At 35.8% G+C, this 26,045-nt stretch overlaps 1 protein-coding gene across 1 annotated transcript in view; it reads left to right on the top strand.

Moving 5' to 3' along the window:
* The window catches only part of CPNE8 (copine 8), a 209,089-nt gene that overhangs the window by 150,419 nt on the left and 32,625 nt on the right, over window positions 1-26,045 (top strand). Inside the window, exons 14-16 of the mRNA XM_001503265.6 lie at window positions 9,303-9,349; window positions 15,228-15,409; window positions 22,115-22,242. Of these exons, the coding sequence (XP_001503315.3) occupies window positions 9,303-9,349; window positions 15,228-15,409; window positions 22,115-22,242 (357 nt within the window). The remainder of the gene's footprint in view (window positions 1-9,302; window positions 9,350-15,227; window positions 15,410-22,114; window positions 22,243-26,045) is intronic.

Genomic DNA, 26,045 nt, shown 5'->3' with positions numbered 1-26,045 from the left:
AGTCTCTCATCCCGCTGATCCCAATGAGCTACACAAGTTCCTACCACTTATATTCAGTGATTGCTAGTTTCCCGGGGTGTCCTTTTAATTGTCTATTTGTATGACATCTTCTCAAAGGGACAGGCAATTTTAAAATATTTTTGTAGAGCTGAACACAAAGTAGCTGCTGAATAAGTATAGATTAATTAGAAAGCGATTTTAAGCCCAGCTTTCCACACTTTTCCCCAAATCTCTTAGCATAATGAAACATTATAAACCCATAGGACTTTTAAACAAGAACGTGACAATTCAGTGAACTGGATTACAAACCCCCATGTCTCTCTCTCTCAGATTTTATCATCTTGTGACCTTCCTCTTTCCACATCTCATACCACATTCACCAAACAACACAGGTGGACCAGGCTTTTTGGGATAAGAACAAATGCTTTTGTGTTCCCTCTGCCAGAAATTATCTCAACTTAACTGTATATCTGGGTTTCAGTGACTTGGAGGAAAGCCAAGATCAAGATTAGAAGCATGAACTGCTTGTTTTCCTCACATCTTAATAAAAAGGGAGCATGAGAGAAAGTAGTCGGGGAGATGCTAAGTGGGCAAGTTCTGGGAAAGAATCAAAAAATAAGAGGTAAATGTTTGGCAGAACATCAAGTCAGTTGCAAAGAAGTGGTTGCTGATAATTGAGGCAGTACATAGTAGTGGCCAAGAATTTGGGTTCTGGCATTAACTGCCTGGTTCGAATCCTAGATCTGCCTCTTGCTAGCATAACCCGTTTCCATTTTTATGAAATCGTAATAAAAATAAAAATGACAATCTCGGGCAGGCCCCGTGGCAGAGTGGTTAAGTTCACGCACTCCGCTTTGGCGGCCCAGGGTTTCGCTGGTTCAGATCCTAGATGTAGACATGTCACCGCTCATCAGGCCATGCTGAGGTGGCGTCCCACATGCCACAACTAGAACGACCCACAACTAAAATATACAACTGTGTACTAGGGGATTTGGGGAGAAAAAGCAGGGAAAAAAAATAGATTCACAACAGTTGTTAGCTCAGGTGCCAATCTTAAAAAAAAAATTCTCACAGAATGGCTATGTGGGTGACATGGCATGTAGTTAGCCTTCAGTAAAGGCTAGCTATCATTTTTCTGAATAATCTGAATTTGTTTAAAGTTCCAGTATGTCTTATTTCATTTGTACATCATAATATTGTTGGTGATAATTGTCCTAGTTATCAGAGACAGAGAGAGAAAAAGATATCTTCAAACTTAAAAAGTCAATAAAAGTCATTTTTTTGTAGTACAATTCTCTTTGGAGGATAATGCCAGGACATTCCTTCCATTCCAGTCGATCTTCACCCAACTCTTGACCCTGAATCTAAAACTTGTCTGAAATTATAGATCAAAGGTTTATATCCCACTCAAAAGAAATAAAAAGTCTTAGAATAAAATAAAGAGCTACCTACCTATTGAAGCTCATTTTAAAGGCTAAAATGGGCTTCTCGATACTGCTTCTTCTAAAGGTGAGTGGAATATCTGTAAGTCCAGTTATCAACAAGCCCCATAAGGATTTCTTCCCTTAAAATACTTAAAGCAAGTGCAGTGATGCTGTAAAATGTTTGCCTTCGTTTTATGAAATCGGTGACATTTTACTGGAAATGTTGCCTCAGGGAGCACATCCTGCCAGAACATGCAACACTATAAGGTTCTTTTTTTGCCTAATCCAATTTCTTATTTGAAAACTGAATATACGTGTCTAAGATTTTTTATAATGCTTCTTGTGGCACACAAGTGTTTTGTATCCATCAAATCAGTGGAGAGCAAAACTCTGCAGTGCTGAATGAGGATAAATCTAATAAAAATAAAGCCATTCTGCCTTCTATAAATATATTCACATAGAGTATTATTGTATCTAAACTAAACTCATCTAAACTAAGATTTAGAAAACAAACTTTTACAAATATTAAGACTCATAAACATTGTTTTGGTTATGCTTGATTCTAGTTTTTGTACGTATAAAATGCATACTTGAAAAGTCTAAAGATAGCCAGTTATATGCTTTAAGATTGTGATTTGAGGGGCTGGCCCTGTGGCCAAGTCGTTAAGTTCACACACTCTGCTGCAGCGGCCCAGGGTTTCACTGGTTCAGATCCTGGGCACGGACGTGGCATTGCTCGTCAAGCCATGCTGAGGCAGCATCCCACATGCCACAAGTAGAAGGACCTGCCGCTAAGATATACAACTATGTACTGGGGAGATTTGGGGAGATAAAGCAGAAAAAAAAATTGAAAAACAGATTGTGATTTAATTGCCACCTTTTGTTATTTGTCAAATGATTTTTTTGGAGCTATTCATTTCAAAGTCAAAGGAAACTGCATGTATCCTTCATCATCGGAACTGATGTTCATTTCGCCAAAATATTGACAATCTATTTTGCATCGAGCATTTTGTTAGTTATGTTTCGTGATCAGAATGTGTGCTTTTAACTATATTGTCACTAAAATAGTTTCTCTCTGGTGGGCAATTGAAAGGTTGGGGGCTGGGGGAAGGAGAAACAGTGTGAAACAAACAAGGATGGCTTACCAAAGGCAAGTTGTGGTAGGATGGGCGGGTTTATCACCGACATTGCTTAGAATTGCTGGTGTGTGGTGATATTAAAACCTAGACTGTATATTAGTAGATTACGTTATTGTTTTGAAGTTATCTACAGACAGTGGGCCTCCTACCGCCTACACCGATTGGAGATTCATTGTCTTATCCTTGACACACCACTAACAAACACTATGGGAAGAATTAATGAAAAAAAAACCACATATTAATGTAAAGAGAAAACTGGCCTTTCTGACCTAACAGAGGAAAAGATTAATATGAATGAGAAGATGACGTGGGTTGCTCAAGAGATTTGTCCTCCAGCATGCAGAATATTTGGTATGTGCGGGTGCTTCAGGGTTTTATTTCTAGTAACTAGAGGACTTCAAAGTAGCTATCCTCTCTTTATCACAGGAGACAATTGAGACTCAAAGACTTGGTAATTTTGCAAAGGAGTCAACTAACTAGCTAGTTGTGATTCTGGGATGCAAACTCCAATCTTTCTGGGACTGGCTCGGTGGCACAGTGGTTAAGTTCACGTGTTCCGCTTCGGCGGCCCGGGGTTCCCCGGTTCGGATCCCGGGTGTGGACATGGCACCACTTGGCACACCATGCTGCAGCAGGCGTCCCACATATAAAATAGAGGAAGATGGGCACGGATGTTAGCTCAGGGCCAGGCTTCCTCAGCAAAAAGAGGAGGATTGGTGGCAGATGTTAGCTCAGGGCTAATCTCCCTCAAAAAACAAAAATTAAAATTAAAAAAAAGAAAAAAGTTCATAATCTTTCTCCGAGACATCATTGCCTCTTCAGCACCTACCTCATTTTAAATGAGATTCTATTGGATAGTGCTTCTATTTTTGTTTTGGGGGTTATTTTTTATTTTATTTGTTTTGATTATGGCACTTATGAGATATTTTCTAAACTAATCGTTTCCAAAAAGGTTGGCCATCTTTCATACCTTTCGTAATAAGGAGTTATTGAACTGCAGGAAGATCAGCCTGCCTCCTTGTGAAGTTGTGCTTTGGAACAACCTTGTATTAAAAAAAATAGTGAAATCAGTCTTCAGAGTCTGGAGAAGGCGCAAAGGTCTGTTAATTGATGGATACTGGATTTAATGAGGACCAAGAATGTTCGCATCAACAGCTGAAGAATCACATCACTTACCTTCAGTTTCTTATTCTTCTTACTTTTGACATTTCATGGATCCCCTAGAAATCTAGAATGTTGGCAAGGATATAGAGGAAAATAAGGCAGGGGCCAAAGCTTACAATTACTTCATTAGAGGGATTTTTCTTTTTTTGAGGAAGTACCCAGAAAACACCTTCTAACAAGGTTAGATATTCTATTCCTGGTACAGTTTTGGGTAGGTCAGGTTGGGACCTTAGTAGCTGGTGTTAAGGAAAGGAAATATGACATGGGAGGGTCAGATTCTGAGAAATAACCTGAAACTCTGGTAGATCCAGAAATTTGATAAGCACTGCACACCTCTAGTTTTCAAAAAAGTATGCTAAACTTGGGTCTCCAAAAACTAGCATCAATAATGGTGATAATAATCATGACAATTATTTATTGAGTGCCTACTAAGGACAGATGCTTTTCTAGTCCTCACAGCAACAATCCAAGGAAAGCTTATTATCTTTAACTTATTACAAACGAGGTATAGAGAGGTTAAATAGCTTTTCCAAGATCACATTGCAAGTAGGTGAAAGTACTTATATTTGAATTTGTCTTTGTGCATCTCAAAGCCTGCCTTCATTCTAGCAGATCTCACTTGTTGAGGGCAGTTCCTCCTGTGAGTAGTTTATGGATGTGGAAAGCAGGAATTTTGAAGATGCAGCAAAATTTTGAATCAGACAGCCATCTGTGTTGTCATTCAGGTAGTTGAACTACTTTTAAGAAAGGAGGAAAAGATAAGGTGGAAAAAGATTGAAGATTTAGCCAGTGGTGAGCTCAGGTCAAGAAGGATTAGGTTGATAATAGTGCTTGAGGCAAGTGAACCACAGGTTCAGGGAAGGTTCCAGAACCCATGTGTGGCCTAGAGTACATGTCAGTAAATCAAGGCAGAAGCGTAGTCTTGGTGCCAGCGTGGCAAGAATGAGAGGGATAGTAGAGTTGGATGGGCATCTTAACTACATTTTTGGGTTCTACATTCCAACAGCTAGTGGATCTGAATCTGCATTTGTCAAGATTAATTTAAAGAAGGGTGGAGAAAAGTTCATCTTTCATGTTGCTAATATTCAATTTGTACAACTGAACAGAATTTGAAATTGGAAAGAAAGTAAAACAATCCTTCTGCAAACTCCCATCACAGTTATTAGTTCTCAATAATTAATTCGTAATGATAGCTATAGAAAAGTTATCTAAGATGGTATTACTCTTTGTGTGTGTGTCTGTGTGCGTATGTATGTGTATGTGTAGTTCTCTTTGACATGCACATATATACTTGTTTTCTGTGGATCTTTGTGTGCTAGTTAAATCTTCCTTCTTGGCATCTGATTTATCTGACATTCACATCTTTTAAAAAGGTGGCAGAATTGGGGCTGGCCCCGTGGCCGAGTGGTTAAGTTCGCGCGCTCTGCTGCAGGCGGCCCAGTGTTTCGTTGGTTCCAATCCTGGGCGCGGACATGGCACTGCTCATCAAACCACGCTGAGGCAGCGTCCCACATGCCACAACTAGAAGGACCCACAACGAAGAATATACAACTATGTACTGGGGGTCTTTGGGGAGAAAAAGGAAAAAAATAAAATCTTTAAAAAAAAAAATTTTAAAAAGGTGGCAGAATAAAACAGGGACATTTTCCAAGTATATATTTTAGCAGTACTAGGATGTATGCATTGGGAAGTCTCACGTGATGTCACTACTAACTCATGAAATTTGGCAGGCATGCCTTTTTTCTATTCTAGAATATAGAACTCCTTTCTGAGTTTCTTGAAATCCTGCTCTTTCTTGTCTGCTTCTAAAACATAAAATGACAGCCAAAGTAATGCTTGCTAAGCAAAATGTTTTGAGGATTTATATGTGATAGTTTTATGAATATTCTGTCAGAAGACATCTTGTGTCAATTCAGATGTTTTGCTTTGACACGATTGATTTTTTTTTTCTGTAACATTAGACTTCAAGCAATATTAAACCCAAAGTAAATAAATAAAAAACACAAAACAGGAACAGGGTTACTGATGAAGATGTTTTATTTGATTTCCTTTTAGGACATAAATCACTTATCAAAGTCTTCAATAAATCTGTCTTATAGCCTAAGGTTATAGTATTGCTAACAACTTTCTTTAAAACTTTTACTAGTTAATATTTTCAAAATTCATAGAATGTGACACTGTAGGGTAAGTATACATTATAATATGAATAGAACTCTTAGGAATCATGGGAATGAACAGCTGGTATCCACAGTAAATGCACAATTGAGTTATAGGCTGTGCTATTATGAATTCAATGATAAACTGCTGTGCTGTTTTGTCGTTGTTTTTAATAGTAGAAAGCTGGAATTGTAAGTTCTAACAGTTCAAGGATAGTGTTTAGTCTGCTCCCATTTTCTGTTTGTCACTTAACATAGTGCTGGGCAATCAGAAGATGCTCAATAAATGATTGTTGAATTGCAGTTTTTTAAATGGAAAAATCCAAATGGTGTGATAATAGGCTAAAGGACCATCACAAGCATGAAATGTTTTCCATAATGAGCCATCATATTTCCCTTCTGGTTTGAATACTGCTGATTCAAAACAGTAAAGGAGTGAGATTCTTTCTGACACGCAGAATAAGGCAAAGAATTCATCAAACCTCAAAATCAATCAACCACTAGATATGCATCAAGGATTCTGTTTTACTTGAGATTCTCTGTTGCACCATGATTACCAATTGGTCTTAGTTATCATTTAGTGCTAATTGCACCAATCTTTCATACTTAGTCTTGGAGGGTCCTAGGCTTCAAAGCTTCAAAGATACTCTTGGTGCTGCCTTCCTTCCCCTCCTCCCACCACTCCCTTCCCTCCTTCCTTTTCTTCTTTCCTTCCTTCCATCCTTCCTTCCTTCTTTCCTTCCCTCCTTCCTTCCCTCCTTTCCTTTTTCCTCACTTCCTTCCCTCTTTCTTTTCTCTTCTTTTCTTTACACTTCACTTTTTTGTAGCTAATCTACTTGGTTTTGTAGTTTAGTTTGTTTAGCTAACTAGAGATTTCAGTAAGGTAGTTTAATAACAAATATCTTCTTTCTCTTTTTTCATTCTTGTGTGCAGTATAGTTCTTTGGTTAGTAGCCATACCTTTGCTTTGTAGCTTTGCTAGGCACAATTTTAGCTTTGAAATGACCTCTGTGTCTCTAATTATTGAACTAATTCTAATTATCCAATTAATGCTTCTAAGAAGTTGGTGGTTATGCTATATATCCTGGGCTAGCCTGGAGAGCGTATTAGAAACAATTAAAAATGAATGCATTCACTCACTCAATAAATACAGTGATGTTCCAATGTGTGGAAAGTATTGTGCAGACATTGTTATAAGAGAGAGTTGATCAAGGCATGGTGTCTATCCCTACAACCTAAGGGAGATTGATCTAAAGACTAAACTCCTAAACTGACCTTTATGATGTGCTAAAACATATGTTCCTGAAGCTCAAAGTTATTTATTCATTCCTAGGGAGGTTTCATTTGAATAAAATAACGTAGAAAGGCATTTATACCCATAACTTTGTCATTATGTATTTAATAACATACTTGATAGAAGGACAAATTTGCTCAAGCATGAGAATTTGTGCTGGCATCTTTATCATTAAGGATCTCTGTGTAGTATCATTTTTAGGTTTGTAACATAGTAATCGCTATCCTTTATTGAGTTCTTAATACAGCCAGGCAGTTTACAAATAGTTACTTGTAGAAATAGAGCAGTATAGAGTTTATGAATATGACTTGAGGTTAGATGTGAATTCAAATTCTAATACTGGTATTTATTACTCATGTGGAAAGTTATTCAATTTTGTGAGCATAGATTTCTTTGTCTGTAAAAGGAGAATAAGAGTATCGTCTTTTAAAAATTATGTGGTTAATTGATGTAAGCTATGTAAAAACACATTATATGTAATGTAACGAGTATGTATATAATGTGTTATATGTATATAATATTTCATGTAGTTTTTCTATCAGCCCTTGCTTTATTATTGTGTTCCAGGCACCTGCCCCCTGAGAGTTTTGAAACTTGGCTAATGTCAGCAACTGGGTTGCTGGGATTTAAACCTTGTTCTTTCAGACACAAAAGCTATTCCCTTTCTAATACACCAGCCACACTACCCTGTATTACTGTTCTCTCCTTAGCAGCAGAATGACAAAGCAATATGCTGATGGTGTCTGTTCTTTTCAGTTCCTCAAAGGAATCTATTATCTCAAAATGTTCTCCCAAATGTCTCACTATATTCTTCTTCTAAAAGTTTTTAACTCATTTTGGCTCATACTGGTTGGTGTTATACTCCAAATTAGCCTATATTCTTAACCTATAAACCTAATTTCTACTCTGAGGAATAAAATTACTATATAGCTATAAAGAGAATCTATATTAGTTTTTGTTAAATGTAAAGCACAAAAGGTTGTTCATTTCTTAGGAAAAAAAATGTATGAATTTGTTTCAATACCCAAATAGTTCTAAGGGTCTTTTAAGCTGAATTTTTAGACAAAGAAGGAAATAGTACTATACTTTATACTAAGAGAACTCCAAGGGACTCTATGCTGTAGTGCCCATCATCATCATCTTCATCATCATCATCACCATTTTAACAACAATTCCAGACTCTGAACTATGAAATCAATTGTGCAGTATGCCAAAAGTAATTCGTTACTAAAGATAGTCTAAGTGCTCACTTTTTCAAATGATTTACCATTTAAATTAAAAATTATCTTTTAAACCAGATGTGATTGCAGTTTATCCCAGTAATCAGATCATTGTCACTTATTTGTGTTTTTATGACCTCTTTGGTGAAAAAGAGGTGGAATTACGTATAGAAAGAGTCACAGGTCTATGCAAAGGAGTGAATTTTTATTTGAATACCACCTCTTTGGTTTCTATCAGAAAAAAAGTAATAACCCAACAAAACAACTTTTGGCAACTACCATATGCTGAAAATTTCAAGTGTATGTATATAACCAATTTCATCTATATAAATATTTATCTATCTCTATAAACACACACATACACACAGGAAGGCTGTGAGCACTGAGGGATAGATGGGTATCTAAAATATTATGCCTTTCTGAAGAAAACAGAAGAAAATCCTGTGTTTTCAGGACTGTTGGAAAGAATTACATAGTTTAAGGAATGATATTATTAGAGATGATTTTAGCTATGTCACACTTTTAAGGGCATGATAATTTCACATTGACTACAGAATAGTTTTGAAATCAATAATAAATGCTGACATTAGAGACTGGCAAATAATTATTTGCAATTTGACTTCTTCATTATGAACCCCTCACTTAGTTATTGTGCTCCCGTATAGGAAGCATTTTTATTCCGGACACTTTATTTTTCATTTTACAGTCGTGTGATTGTAAGGTATTTTGCCAAGTTCTTACCCTGTAAAACTGCCTATCTGATGCTACCAAGTGTGAACTGTACCATAGTTGCTATTAATAACATTTAAGAAAATTAGTGATATTAAAAAATATAACAGATGGAAAGCAAACTCCTTTCTATGAGGTTATTTAATTATTAATGATTCTTATTTACTTATATTCTAGAACGCAAATCAATTTCACGGTGGCTATAGATTTTACAGCATCGAATGGTGAGTATTATGACTATCCCCTAATAAAAATTATCAGCAATTAAGTGAAAAATAAGTATATATTTTCATGAGGTTAGATCTTTTATTCCTACAATTTCATGTAAAATTCAGATAATTTCTGTTTTCTTTTTAATACTATGAAATAGTTTAGGTATAAGAAAGACTACAAGAAATACAGCATAAGTGCATAATAGTCCCCTTCAAATTTATTAAGTATTAAAATATTCTCATTTTTGCTTCACATATCTTTTAAAATTTTAGATCTAGTTAAGCTTATTGTGTACCCCTACTCCATTTCTTTTACCCCCCCTTCTCCATGCGTAGCTATAATTCTGAAATGTGTCTAGTTATACTCCTCATTTTTATAGTACTTTTGTGTATATTAAACTATATAAGTGAAATTCAAGTACATGTATTTTATGTAACTTGCTTCATTTTTACTTGATTATTTATTTTTAAGAATTACTCATGTTAACACATTTATATTTAAATTAATTCAGGGGGACTGTCATACAGTACCCTATGTGTGGATATTCATAATTTGTGTATCAAACATTTTAAGGAAGAAAAGACTGGGCTTTTAATTTTATTTTGAAGTAACATTGTTTCAAATGGAGCAATCTAAAATATAGAAGAGGACAGAACACTTCCAAGTTCATTCTATGAGGTCAGTATTACCTGGATACCTAAACCAGACAAAGACAGCATAAGAAAAGAAAAACTAAAGGTCAATATCTTTTATGTACTGCATATAAAAACTCTCAACAAAATATTAACAAACTGAATCCAGCAACATATGAAGAGAATTATATGCCCTGACCATGTAGAATTTATCCCAGGAATGCATGGTTGGCTGAGTATTCAAAAATAAAGTAACATTATGCACCATATCAATAGAAGAAAATGTGAAAACCACATGATCATCTCAATTGATGCAGAAAAAGCCTTCAACAAAGTCCAAAACACTTTCATTATAAAAACACTTAATAAACTAGGAATAGAAGTTGACTTACTAACCTTGTGAAGGGAAAATATGAAACACCCATGCTAATATCATACTGAAGGGTGAAAAGGTGGATGCTTTCCCCCAAAGATGACGAATAGGACCAGAATCTCTGCTCTTGTCACTTCTCTTCAACATTGTACAGGAAGTCGTGGCCAGAGCAATTAAAGAAAAGAAAAGATATCCAGATTGAAAAGGAAGGAGTAAAACTATTTCATTTGCAGATGACATAATCTTATATATGGGAAAATATAAGGAATCCACTAAAAATCTAGGTGAACTAGTAAATGAGTTCAGCAAGACTGAAGGATAGAAGATCAAGATATAAAAATCAGTTATTTTTCTATACCCTTCCAATGAACAATCTGAAAATGAAATTAAGAAAACAGTTCCATTTACAATAGTATCAAAAGGAATACAATACTTAGGAATAAAGTTAACAAACTAGTGCAAGACATACTCTAAAAACTATATTTTGAAAAAATTGAAAGAAACTGAAGATCTAAATAAGTGGAAATATGTGCCATGTTCATGGATTGAAAATTCAACATTGTTAAGATGGCAGTATTTCTCAAAGTGATAGACAAATTCAATGCAATCTCTATCAAAATCTGAAAGGCCTCTTTTTAAGAAAAGAATAACTAACCCAAAAATTCATATGGAATTTCAAAGGACCCAGAAGAGCCAAAGCAGACTTGAAAAAAAAGAACAAAGTAAGAAGAGTCACACCTCCCATTTTTGAAACTTATTACAAAGCAGCAGTAATGAAGACAGTGTGATGCTGGCTTAAAGATAGATATTTGGATCAATAAAGTAGGATTGAGATTCCAGAAATAAACCTATGTGTCTAAGCTTAACTAATTTTGAGAAGGGTGGCAAGACAATTCAATGGGGATAGAATAGTCTTTTCAACAAATGGTGCTGGGACAACTAGAAAGCCATATGCAAAAGAATAAAGTTGGACCCTTACCTCACATCATATACAAAGTTCATGTGAAATAGATCAAAGACCTAAAAGTAAGGGCTAAAATAATAAAACTCTTTGAAGAAAACAAGGATACATCTTCATAACCTTGGGTTTGGCAATTAATTCTTAGAAATGACACCAAAAACATGAGCAACAAAAGAAGGAAACAGATAAATTGAACTCCATCAAAATTAAACCTTTTATGCTTCACAGGGCACTATTAACAAAGTGAAAGGACAAACCTCAGAATGGGAAAAAAATATTAGCAAATCATATATCTCATAGGGGACATATCTAGAATGTATAAAGAACTCTGTTAACTCAATAAGAAGACAAATAATCCAAGTAAAAAACGGAATAGACACTTTTGCAAAGAAGAAATACAAATGACCAATAAACACATGAAAAGGTACTTGGCATACTTAGGCATCAGGAAATGCAGATCAAAACCATCATGAGATACTATTTCACACCCACTAGGATGGCTATAATCCAAAAGTCCGATAACAGCAAGTGTGCGTGAGGATGTGGAGAAATTATAACCTTCATACACTGCTGGTGAGAATGTAAAATGGTGTAGCCACTTTGGAAAAAACTTTGGCAACTCCTCAAGTTGTTAAACATAGAGTTACCATATGACCAGCAATTCCACTCCTAGATAGATACGCAAGAGAGGCGAAAACATAGGTCCATACAGAAACGTATACACAAAATGTTTATCGCAGCACAATAGCTAAATTGTAGAAGCAACCCAAACGTCCATCAACTGATAAATGGATGAACAAAATATGGTATATTCATACAGTGGTGGAATGCTATTCAGCAATAAACAAGAATAAACTATGAAGTGCTGACACATGCTATAACATAGATGAACCTTGAAATCGTTATGCTAAGTGAAAGAAGCTAGTCACTAAAGACCACATATTATGTGATTCTATTCATGTGAAATGTCCAGAATAGGCAAATTAATAGAGACGGAAAGTAGATTAGTCATCATTTAGGGCTGGGGCAGATGGAGTGATAAGGGAGTGATAGTTCATAAGTATGGGGTTTCTTTTTGAGGTGATGAAAATGTTCTAAAGTTGGCTGTAGTGATTGTTATACGTATCTGTGAATATACCAAAAGTCATTGAACTGTACATTTTAAATGGGTGAATTGTAAGTTATGTGAATTATATCTCAATAAAGCTTTTTAAAAAAGAATCTATTCATGTGATTTTTTACAAAGGCATAGTGTACCTCTAAAACAAAATCAGATATAGTTTGATAATATTCAGGATTTAAAATATTACAAAATCCTTAAGTAAAGAATTATAGTTATGAGTAAGGACTATAGAATCTGACTGCCTAGATCATATTCTAGTTTACCAATTATTGCTGTGTGATTTGAGCAAGTTATTTAATCTAAAAAATGGGTATAATAAAAGTACCCATGTCATAAGCTTGTTGAAAACAGATTAAGTGAGATATGAAGTAAGGTGTTCAATACATGCTAGATTCCCTGCTATTATAATAATAATTATTATTCACTGGGCCGCAACATTATCAACCTACTACAAGGTCATTCTTCATATGTATTGTTGCAGAGACAGAGGTGGTACAAACATGGTCCCAGATTCAAGGAATTGACTATGAATTTGGCAGTTTTTTAGTTGCCAGATTTTGTGATGCAGAACTCAAGAGCCTTGATAGTAGGAGAGGAAGGACGCTAAGGGCTGGCACAAACAAGGAGGGTTGTCTGGTGCGTGTGAGACATAAGCTGGAGGAGAAGAAAGTGAATTTCGGGACAGGGTGGCAACTTGACAGGTAGAGTTGGGAAGGAAGATGCCATTAGTGGTACAGTGAAGAGACTGGTCTGGATGAAGATGCTGGAAAGAGCTAGGCAACATCTTCGAATGGGTAAGATGAGGCCCTGCTATGCATGATAGGCTAAGATGTTTAGACATGCTGGGGTATTAGTGGCATTTTTACTTTAACATTAAGTTATGGTTTTCTTAGTGAAATAGAGTTAGTTGCCATATTGTAATCCGTTAGGTAACAACTCTTCTTATATTTGAGAGTTGTGTTAAATAACCGCTTAGTCAAGTGATGGTTTTGCTTATCTGTGGCTCCAATGGGCTTTTGACCAAGTGGCAAAATCCCTGCTTTAGAAGGAAATGTCAAAGAAAAATTGCACCAGAGAAATTAAATAGGCGAGGAAGACAGTATTCAGTACTATTGCAATAGAGATCGAAGCTATAGCAATTCAAGAGAGATATTGCACTCAACTCCTCCAAAACAAAAGGGGAGAGGGTTTTGAAGTGCTGTGGTCAATTAGTGAAAAAGTCCTGGGGGACAGTAGAGGGGAGATTGGTCTGTGTGTTCACGCCATCTGTGTTCCCTAATTAGCATTTAATGAGGTTCAGTTCCTACCCTCCCACAGAGCCTGGGAGATAGGAGTGCTATTATTCTTGATGATGACATTTCAAAGGGAGGGCTCCCAGGTCCTAGACATTCCTGGGTTGTAGAAGATTTGAGATACATCTCAAAGGATTTACAATTGCAAGTTTTCTAAAGTAAATGCTCGAAGAAAAGGGATGTCAGGGGCCTATAGTCAGGAGAAAACTTTCTACAGTTTAGTCAAGCTGAGGGGCACGTTAAGACCTTCTTGGTCAGAAGACACTTTTTTAGAAATTGTGTCATGTGGAACCAGCCCTTGGATGCTGGTAACCCTTTGGAAATATAAATGCATTTACACAATAAATTATTTTTAGACCAAAAATGTGCTGGGTTTAATTATATGTATTATAAACCAAGGGGAGATCTCTCCTTTATTTTGTTTCTCTTTCAATCTCAAGCGCTTATTATTATTGTTTTTCCTAATCAGAAAAGAACTATGCCCTGAGGCTTTCCTTCTCCAGGCAGTGTTTTAATGTAGAATTGAGCATTATGTGCTGTTGCAAGTCCCATTTAACTTTCCATTTTCACTTAAGAAATAAATGGACTTTCAGGCTGCCTTTGTGCTGGTGATTAGGGCAACTCAATGTGAATCTCAATGTGTCTGAGTGATAGCACATATATTACTTTCTCTCAAATTCATCTCTATTCTAATGCAGCATCCTACATAGTATAAGCATATTGAAAATTCAGAACCTTGTGGATGACCCAGACAATAATAACTGTAGCAGTTAAACCTTACATTTCTATGGTACTTTATTATTTTTAGTCATTTCCGCACGTATAATCTCATTGGTGCTCCCAGTAAACACTGTGGTAGGATTTATTGCAGGCAGTTTATAGATGTTGTCCTGCAAATGGCAAGACTCAACTTTGAGACCTCTGCTTCCTAGCTTAATGTCTAGTGAGAAACTAAATAATTTTTCAGATCTAGACATTTAAACAGCTTGAATTTGAAAATCACTGTGCTCTTCTTTTTTCAGTAAGTTGTGATATTTCTCAAATATCCAATTTATGTTTGTGATACAATTTGAGGAAGGCCTCATACTTATTGAAGTCCATTAAATCGTTTGGGTCCTCTGATTATAGGCATATAGATTCAAGCTAAAGTCACATTTTTTGAAAAAATAAAGATGACAATAAAATAAGATTAACGAAGTCTTTTGTACTTCTTCTGGAACCGAAACTCAAGAATAGCCTGTGGCATTGACAGTGAGGAATAATTTCTTTAAATATCTGCATATGCTTTGGTTTATCTTTGGGAAACTTTCTGTGAGTCTGATAGAATGTAACAAATATTTCTCTGTTAATATCCATCCAGAAAGAAACTGTTTGATACACTGTGAATGTAGGCAGAAAAGCATAATTTTAAATATTTCATTCTGAAGTAGATATTAAGAAAAATGTTGTCGAAAAGAGTACATCCTTAGCATGATCTCTCATGTGTGGAATGTTTTTTCTGTCATCAGGCAATCCTGCCCAGCCCACTTCTCTCCACTACATGAATCCTTACCAACTGAATGCCTATGGTATGGCGCTGAAAGCGGTGGGAGAAATCGTTCAAGATTATGACAGTGATAAAATGTTCCCAGCTTTAGGTTTTGGTGCAAAACTGCCTCCAGATGGAAGGATATCTCATGAGTTTGCTTTGGTAAGAATATATCACAAGGGTTTGATATTTTGAAAAAATAACCTGTCAGATCTTTGAATATTGGTTGGCTGCTTATGCTTTAGTCAGTCATGTAGCAAGGTTTTTTGACTGTAGACTCAGCTCAATACTGGTAAATGATTGATTTAGGAGTGTGATATTAATGGGAAAAAAAGACAGCTAAATAGATTAGCAATAAATCTACTTAAAGTACCTCTGATTTATAAAAAGGAGATCTCTTATTATTATCTATTACTGCCTAACAAACCTCCCTAAAACCTCCAGGCGTAAACCAACACCATTCAATTATGTTCGTGATTTGTGGGTTAGAAATTTGAGCAGAATACAATGGGGGATGGTGCGTTTCTTCCGAATGTCTGGGGCCTCACCTGGGATGGCTTGATTGGCTACAGGTGGCTGGAATTGTTTGACTGGAGCCATTTATCTGGGCTTCATTCTGGCTGTCAGTTGAATACCTCAGTTCTTCTCGATGTCCTTGTCTTCTGGGACACTAGCATGTCCTCTAATATGGCTTCTTTGCTCAGGTCTGATGCCCGAGCTGAGATAGCTGAAATAGCTGGGTTGCCTGGACATCTCCCCCTCATTCTACATACAACCTGTCCACGTGGTTTTCATGGGCTTCATCACAATATGGTGGTCTCATGGTAGTCAGATTGCTGGCATGGCAGCCAGCTTCCCCAGAGTGAGTATTCTAAAAGGCGGGGACAGAGGCTACCGAGTTCTTTATACCATAGCCTGGCAAATCCCAGAATGCTGCTTCTGCCACATTCTCTTCGTCAAGTGAGTCACTAAGGCCAGTCCAGTTTCAAGGTAGGGGAAGTAACCTTCACCTCTCAATGGGAGGCGTATCAAAGAATGTGTGGCTGTCCATAACCTACCATCTTCTAAAACGATATTTCAAATTTAAAGGACTAGTTACAGCTGGAATGAATTTTTTCAAATGTGAAGCAACACTTATGGCTATAATTAATTATGATTCAATATAATGGAATGGATGTGAATGAAATAAATATTTCTCTAGTTAATGTTTAATTTACATAGGTCTACTTCCATAATGTATGGTTACAGATAAGCAGTGTGCTGCAGTCTACCTTCAAAATAAACTCCACACAGATAATGCTTGTAGCCCCAGGCAGCCTTAGTCTTGCTTATACCTTCTGATAAAAATAAGGGGAATGATTAGCTATCATTTTGGAAAAAATTTAGCTTTTCCTAATAGAAATGCCTCCCTAGCCTACCCTCTATGTTGTAAAAGGTAAACTGTCCTATCACCAATACTTTTTAGGTCTTTGTTTGTTGTTTTTATTATTACGAAAGCAATGTGTGGTCATTATAGGGATTTGTTTTTTAAGTTCTGCAAGCAAGATAGACAAAAATATCAACTGTTTATTGAGTAATTACTGAGTATCGAGCTCAGTACTTTACACTTGTTTCCTTCTGTAATCTTCATAAAATCCCTGCGTGGTAGACATATCATGGCTATCACATTCACCAGTCTGGCAAGTGCCACTCATGTGACTACAGAAAGAAGTGTGCACTCAGGAGTTATATGCCTCAGCTCAGAGGCCCAGAGGTCAGCCAGGGTTCCATGGGACTTGAACCCAGATCAATCTTATTTTAAAATCCATTCTCCTAACCACCACCAAACCACATTTTATAAAAGTACCTGCAATGCTCCCTCTCCAAAATGTGCTTTATTAACATCATGATGTATATGCGTATACATATATATATATATACACACACACGCACTTCCAGAAGCTTTTAAGTGATTAGATTTCATCTTCCTTAAATGTATTTTAAGAGCAGTATTTTTGCATTTTTATTTCTATACTTGCTTTTCTTTCTTTGTTTTTTTTTTCCTGCTTTATCTCCCCCCAATCCCCTGGTACATAGCTGTATATCTTAGTTGCAGGTCCTTCTAGTTGTGGCATGTGCGATGCTGCCTCTACGTGGCCTGACGAGCGGTGCCATGTCCACGCCCAGGATCCGAACCAGTGAAACCCTGGGCCACCACAGCGGAGCGCTAGAACTTAACCACTTGGCCATGGGGCCGGCCCCTATACTTGCTTTTCTATTTCATCACCCGTACAGTTTCAGGAAAGGCTGCTGAAGGGTTTAATTCTTTCTTCCATAAGAGAACCCACATGCCACACTCCCAATGTCATATAAAAATAAATATCTGTTGGGATTTTGTTGTGTCTTAGAGAATTAAAATCTCTCAGAAACTTACAAGACCATGAAAATCACTCATGTGATCCTCAGTCTTAAATACCTCAGGAAAAAGGTCATGAGCTATTTTAAAGCCTAAGAAAAGGAATGATTATGTTAAACTAAAGGAGGTTTATTAATTTTCCTTCCATAAGTTTCTTCTTACCCTCATGTATGATTTTTTTTTCCTTTTTGTCTCCCTCTAATCCTCGCCTTCTCTGCTTTTCTTACTTCCACATTCATTCCTTTTAACCAAACCTATGCAAATATCTACTGGTAAGGAAGAATTTTTTTTTAATTATTTGCATCTTAAACAATTCTTTGAACTCAACTCAAGTAGTTTTAGGATAGAGATCTTACCCTTTTAAATTTATGAAAAGTAGTCTCCCAAGTTGATGATGAAAACGATGATGATAGTGATGATAATGCCTCAAATTTAATATTACCTAAAGATTATATTATTTTAATTTTTTTCAAAGCACTTTTGTTTTCTTGGTTAAGTAAGACAGATAAGGGTTAACTAGGTCTTCAATGAGACAGTATTTGATTTGATTTCTGCTCAAGTGTTCTGTGTTAACCTCCTCCTAAATAAGTGTAATACACATTTCTATAGGTGCCGAAAATGGCAAATATGCAAACTTCAGTCCCATGTCAATCTGGCAATTAATGTACTACCTAATGTTAACAAACCCTCATACTTGCATGATGAGAATTTGTGATATATATTCACAACTATTAATTTATTTTTCACACCAAGTTCAAACAATCTTTTAGATAGCAAGGGAGGCCTTTTAAAAAATTAAATCCTGGTTGTTGAGTTTTGGGCTAGAGCAAATGTTGAAATTGAGCTTTGCTCAATCAAAACGGTATCAGGAAAACCCCAGCTTTTCATGTGAAGGATGTATAAGGACAGATAGAGTAGGAACAGAAAAGAAAATGGAAAAGGAAAGGGAAAAGGTCCTGGAATCACCACTTTAGCACTTCTGGTTGTGAAAAGAGTAAGTCACTGCTCTCCTCTCATTGTGATTCTTGATGCTCCTTTTGGTGGTGTTATCACTAAAAACACCATACATAGTGGAGGGCTTTAGAGGAGGTATTTCTAGTGGGCATGTGGCCAGTGACCCTTAAAAGAAGGTCTTCTGCATCCATCAGTAGAGAAATGCTGCATCTGTCCAAGTGGTTTCTCCCACTAAATATCTAAAAGCACTTGCATACTTTTCACTTATTTTGGCATTTATAGAAATCTGTACAATTTAATATGCACGTGCATGCCTTTTCTTCCAACTAGATGCTAGCAATTTGGTAACCAAGGGTCTTTAGCACTGTATGCATAAAACAGAAGCTCAATAGATGTTTATTTATTGAATAAAAGGGAGACGTCTCTCAGCTTTTCCCCACAGTAAGCAATCTCTGGGCAGTAACAGATACATTTCAAAGATTAAGGCAACAGCTCCTCACAGCTTCTCTTCAGCATTTTGTAGGCCTGTTAGCTCTGCTGAAAAGTGTTACAGGCTGTAGGCAGTGACAGGGACGATAGGCTTCTCTCCCAAAACTGAATCTAAATCCCTGGTACAATCCCCCAGGGAGCCAGATGGAGAGAAAAATGAGGAGAGCTGGACGTTTCCCACTTACATCTGCGTGGTGGGGTCATTGCTCATTCATTTTAAATTCTGTTCTTTAGACCTTCTATGTGTTCTAGAAATTAACAATCAGTATTTGATAAATGGGAAAGGTTGTTGATTAAGAGGAAAATATAGGGCATCCATTGCCCTCTTCATTAATAAACAAGAAAATGGAAGGCACTTACTTTCAAAAACATCTTGTGTTTTACTTGTGTACTAGATCCACACATAAGCCTATTTTAATTTGTTTTAACAAGCAAAAAGTAATTTCCTGCATAATTATTTTAAGAAATTAGTTTTTAGAAAGACTTAAAAATCTATTTATAACTCGTTACAACTTTGCCATTAAGAGGAAAATCTCATTTTAATAGTTGTAAATGATTGAAAAGAATCCTGATGTAATACAAAGCATGTATTTGAAAGAATGTATAATTTTATGTGATAAAGCATTCTTATCATCCAAGGCATATGAGGAAATCCTAGAACAATTTATTACGGAATTAGGACTAAGGCAGAAATCAGTGCTTTAAATATTCCACAATGATGAATAGAATATCTAATGAATATCTTTCCACTAAGATAAATGACGTGGTGAGAAAAATGGTGACCTTGTTGTAATCTCAATTCTAGAGGAATAGAGGAGATATACAGTCTTATAGAGATGGAAACTCCCAGTCCAAATGTTAAAATGATCAAAAACTAGCTCAGAACTACCCTGGTTTGTAATTGTTCCCTTAAGGCAGATATATAATACATTCTTATTTGCCCAAAATCAATAATGAGTTTTAATTTTAATTAGCTTCATACTTTATCAAGGGAAAAGAACATTGTAAAATTTTATTTAAAAGAAGGTAAATAGGTCAGTTCAGATTAACATCAAAACCAACCATAAACTGCTTTATGTTAAATGTTAAACTTTTACATTTTAATTTCAGTCAATTGATGTAACCAATTTTGCAATACAAAGAGTTCTTTTATTATTTTTATGTTTTAAAAAATTTATGTGAGGGTTAATTAATAAAAAGTTTGAAGAAAAGACAAAATTAAAAGGAAAAAGCGGGTATAAATCCCTCTCTCACAAATGAAAACATTGAAGTAGTTGATAACTTCTGGCTTAGTTTTCTAAAATTCCGGTCTTTCAAAATGCTTAGGATTTCATAACATGGTGGCCTGGTGGTGGTGAAGACATGGGGCTTTGGAATTAGACTCCGTGGGTTCCAATTGTAGCTTTCTCACTGGTGGTGTGTGACTTTGGGCACAATATCTAAGCTCTCAGTGCCTCAGTTTCTTCATCTGTAAAGTGGAGATAATGATAGTACTTTATCTACTTTTTTAGGATTGTTCTAAAAATTACATAATGTGAATAAATATTTTAATATAATGCTTTGTGTATAGAACTTGACAAACTTAATTATAAATTGCCAGTCACTTGTGATTGTTCAGGTGAAAACATACATGCTAAAATGATTGTTAATTATGTTAACAATCCTTAGTGTTTTAAAATATATCTACACATTTTTGTATATCCCCCCTCTTGCAGAGGGGCGGCCTGATTCCCTTTCCCTTAAGTGTGGACTGTACTTAGTGACTGATTTCTAGCAAATAGATTAAAGTAGAAGTAATGGTATGCGACTTATGAGACTGGTTCATAAAAGGCATTGGGGCCTCCTCCTTGCTCTCTCTCTTGGATTGCTCCTTCAGTGCAAGTTAGCTGCCATGTTGTGAGAACACTCAAGCAGCTCTATGCAGAGTTCATGTTGGTCCCCTGGCAGCAGCCGTTTAAGTGAGACTTGGAATCAGATCCTCCAACTTTGGTCAAGCTTTCAGATGACTGCATCTAGGTTAGCATCTTGACTACAAGCTCTAGAGAGATCCTGAGCAAGAACCACCAGGCTAAGCTGCTCCTGGATTCCTGACACCCCAAAAATGGGTGAGATAATAAATGTTTTAAGCTGCTAACTTTGGGGATAATTTGCTACGTAGCAATAGATAACTAATACACTGCCCGTTTGTGTTATTTGTGGAATCTGAACTAGAAGGATTAAACCCAATAATAACAAAGGATTCAAGGTACAAAAATCTAGCCTAGGTCTTCAGCTTTAAAGTTACCCTTAAGGATGCCATCTCCAGGATAGGAATCCCCTTGGTAGCAAGCTCCGTTTCCCTTGAACAACGTGGATATGTTCCTTTGATTTTTTTTCCTTTTAGCTTGCCTTGGTATTTCTCACACCAAATTACATTCCCTCTGCCACTTCTCTAGTTGGGGTTATCAACTGAGGTGTGAAAATATGCATGTGGCAGATATTTTACATTTTTGCTTCTATAAGGTAAAATTGTTTGAATTGATAGCATTTATTTTTTTTCCTGATTTTAATACATATCACTGCAGAAAACATGGAAAATATAGAATAGTTTAAAGAATGAAATAAAAGTCACCAATTATATAACCACCGAGAGGTAACCACTGTTAATATTTTGTTTACTTCTTTTCAGGATTTTCATATGTTCATATCTATGTGTACACAGACCTTTGTAAAATTAAAACAGTATTAATTATAAAGTGTTGTGGTGGTATTCAGCTTCTCAAGATTATTTAGAATTTTCTCCTGTCCTTTTTGGGAAGAGTATCCTTTTTTAATGATTGCACATTATATCAACATGTCACAATCTATGTAATATATTGCAATCTATTGTTGACCACTTTATTTATTTATTTAACTTTTTGCTATTATAAATATATAAATGAGTGTTCTTCCAAAAACTGTATGGATATCAATGTGTATTATTCTCTTTTTCAGTTGATCTTTAGACACTATTAAATTTTTTGCTGTTTTTTGCCTGTAACTTTCTACAGAATGGGAACCCTCAAAACCCCTACTGTGATGGCATTGAGGGGGTCATGGAGGCTTATTATAGGAGTCTGAAATCCGTGCAACTGTATGGGCCAACCAACTTTGCTCCTGTAATTAATCATGTAGCAAGGTAAGTGGAAGTAAACAAGATATTTATTCTAGTGTACCAGGCCACAGTGAAATCGTAACATTATTGCTAGCGTGACTCCACAGATGAAAGTTTTCTTCTAATTCACCTCCAAGAAAGTGAGGAAAAAGATATACAGTAGAAAGACTCTCCATTGAACTATCATGATACTTTGCTAAGAACTTTTACATCAAAATCTCAAGCAAAGGGGCCGGCCCAATGGCATAGTGGTTAAGTTCAGTTTGTTCCGCTTTGGTTGCCTGTGTTCACAGGTTCAAATCCCGGGCAGTGACCTACTCCACTGGTCAAGCCAGGCTGTGGTGGCGATCCACATACAAAACAGAGGAAGATTGGCACAGATGTTAGCTCAGGGCCATTCTTCCTCACCAAAAAACCTCTCAAGTGAAGAAACATACACTGGATTATGTTAAGACCTGTATTTGTTCAACCATGGAAAATGTGAATTTTTTTCTGAAAAGGCACCTATGAGAGCAATAACAAGATTGATCATGATCTCAGCTGTGTAAATCATTTACGTCTAATATTACATTCCATAGTAGCACAGAGATATTAAAAGACTGAATTCCAGGAAGATGACTGAAGACTTTCAGTGATATATAGGGCACATTATTTTAACCTCTCTGAAATTAATGTAATAGCTAATTTTAGAAATTCCCAGAGCTCTACCTGTATATAGTACATAGTATTGAGATCAGAATATAATTGCTTATGACTCCAAATACGTGTTCTGAAAAAACTTTAAGGTGTAAAAATCTGTATATGCTTACTTATTTTTTTCATTGGAGCATAAATAAATTAGACATCACTTTAAAAATCTCTGAAAGCTTGGCTTGACCTAGTTGCAAATGCTATGAAACCCTGCCTTATTTTAGATAATCAAAAAACCATCGCTCTTGTATCTCATCTTCTTCTGAATATGTAGCCAGAACGTGAAGAAATACGGCATTTGGATCAGTTTATCAATGTACACAGGCAGTATGAAACCTCAGTTCTCTGTTTGAAGGTTCTGGTACTTTACTGTCTCCCTATTGGACATCATCAACAACTTAAATGTGTTCTACTTTTCATTATCTGGGACATGGACAAGATGCTAAAATACCCCTGCACCCGGAGCTGACCCCAGTGGAAGTCTCCTGTGGAAATCCACCTCGGGTTGACAGTGATACATTGATGATCATTCTCTGAGTGTGACCCTTTAGCTCAGGTTTTTCAAATAATTTCATCCACAATCTGTACTAAGCTATGAATTTTATGTCTCAACTCTGTGCACACATAACTAGAAAAAGATTATTTATGAAATTATATTTATCCTTATCTCATATTTTCTCTTTATTTCTAAGGTGTTCTGTTATTTTCAATTCCTTTTTCTAATGCAGGTCTTGACCCACAAATTGATTTCTGAATCCAGTAATGGGTCATTACTTGTAGTTTGAAAAACACATCCTAGCCTTTTGCATTAGCCTATATTAGTAGTGTTACCTGTATTCTATTTTCCTAGTTTTTTGATGGCTGTCAAATAATATTAGTGTAAGATAAATTATAGTTGGCTCTCACTCTCTCTCACATACTAACATACAGATCACTGTTTTTTATAAAAAGAGAAAAATGATAGGGCTTATTTTGTGTGAACTCATGCTAATTATTATAAATGTTCTTATCAATGCATACCAATTAATTTGCTATTTTTTGTCTTGGTACATCTCTACTGTAAAAGTTATGTTTTTAGATAAAATTTCTAGGTGCATTTCTAGACACCATTTAAAACTACACACTCCACACTCTTCTATTACCATTTTTTATGTTTTGTCCAGCTTTTTAAAATTCTCAAATATAGAGGTAGTTGCCAACTAACACCTCTAGACTACTTGAAAATAATTCATGATCTAATAATTCTGTACTATTATTTTTTTAATGAGAAAAAATAAGAAACACAGTAAGATATGGCTTTTTTGGTGATCATCTTGTCCTTCCAATACAATTTGAATATCTCTTATTGTGAGTCTATATAAGAAATGCCTTTCTCCTTTCTTTTATCTTTGAGTTATGTTTAATTTTATTTCCAAGCTTTTATTAAGATAGGGAATTTGTATCTGACCCAAAATTATCATCCAAGAAATTTATCAACTAAAAGACAAGCTATTATTTGTTTCTAAATTAAAAGAAGTGCCTTAGTTACAGTGCGTATGACCTCTATTTATATAAACTCCTTGTGCATTTTGTGACTCTTAAATGCATTTCAACGGTACTTCACCATGCCCATGTATAGGAGGTAAGTACTCAACAGGTATCTAATAAATGGATTCTGTCAATGTTAAGATATTTGTCATTAAAACTTACTTTTTGCAAAGTCAAAAGCAAATACATGTTCATATTTTTTTATTTGCTTGAATTTTTTCCCCTTAAAAAGTGTGTTTTCTATATTGGTAAAAGCTTAGTTATTTATAATAGTTTTCTACAAACATTTTGAAGAATACTTATTGTTTTTCTTTTTAAGAATAATAATTTTAAGCACATGCTCATTTTTAGAACTGAGATCTATGTGGTAAGACTATTGACTTTTGAGAAAATATTAATGAGAGAACAATATTGTGAAATAGCCAAGACCCAAGGCGTCAACTTTATGAAACTTGAAGGTTTTATGTGCTATTCTGAGCCTTTCCAACCCCTTTCCTCTAATTTCCTGCTTTTCCAGTCCTTGATTCACAGAGCTGTAGGGGAACAGCCTTTCAAGTGATGTAGAAAATCCTGCTCAACATCCGTTGATGCCTTGTCACAAATTTAAGCCCAAACACTTTAGTTTGGTATTCAAGAACTTCCAATATCCAACTACCACCCACTCATCCAACCTCATTTCCCTCCACATTCTCCCAAATGTACTGCACTTCAGTCGTAGAGACTTGCTACTTCTTCTGGTCTATGGTGTCATTCCATGTCTACTTCTATCACAGCACTTACTAATTTGCTCTTACTCCATTGTTACATCTAGATCTTTTCTACATTAAAGACAGGAATTTTGACTTAAGCATATATATCTAAGAATATAATGCACAATACTTTGCATGTACCAAGAAATCCACACCTGTTTTTTCAATCGAATTTTCTGTACCCCATACATTTTAATAAGCGAGGTTATAATATTAATGCTAATGCCTAGTCAACCCTAACGACCTGTGGAAAGTGTGATTGTGATTGATACCTACTATGTCAGTCAGGGTTTTCCAGAGAAACAGAACCAATAGGATATATAAATATAGATATATAGATAGATTTATTTTAAAGAATTGGCTCATGTGATGGTAGGGGCTGGTAAGTCAGAAATTTGTAAGGCAAGCTGGCAGGTTGGAAACTCAGGCAGGATTTGATATTGTTAGTCTTGAGTCAGAATTCTTTTTTCTCTGAGAAACTAGTTTTTGTTAAGGCCCTCAACTGACTGGATGAAGCTCACCCACGTTATCAAAGATAATCTCATTTACTTAGTTATCCAATTGTAGACGTTAACTATACCTACAAAATGTGGTCACAACACCACCTTGATCAGCATTTGACTAAATAACTGGATATCATAGCCTAGCCACCTTGGCACATAAGAGTAACCACTACAACAGGCACCAAAAGAGAAGGGTATTACCATTATGCTGTAAGTAGAAAACAAATTTAAAATCAGAGAAATACTTTCAGATCCTTCCTTATATAAACTAATAATATACGTAATTTCTACAACACTCTGTTTAAATCTCATTGATTAATTACAGTTGGAAAAAAATGTTAAGTGAGTCATGTGTTTA

This window comes from Equus caballus, chromosome 6, assembly GCF_041296265.1.
Source record: "Equus caballus isolate H_3958 breed thoroughbred chromosome 6, TB-T2T, whole genome shotgun sequence".
In the NCBI taxonomy this organism is placed as follows: Eukaryota; Metazoa; Chordata; class Mammalia; order Perissodactyla; family Equidae; genus Equus; species Equus caballus.
The sequence above is the reverse complement of the archived record's forward strand: the minus strand, read 5'-3'. Positions and strand labels throughout refer to the sequence as shown.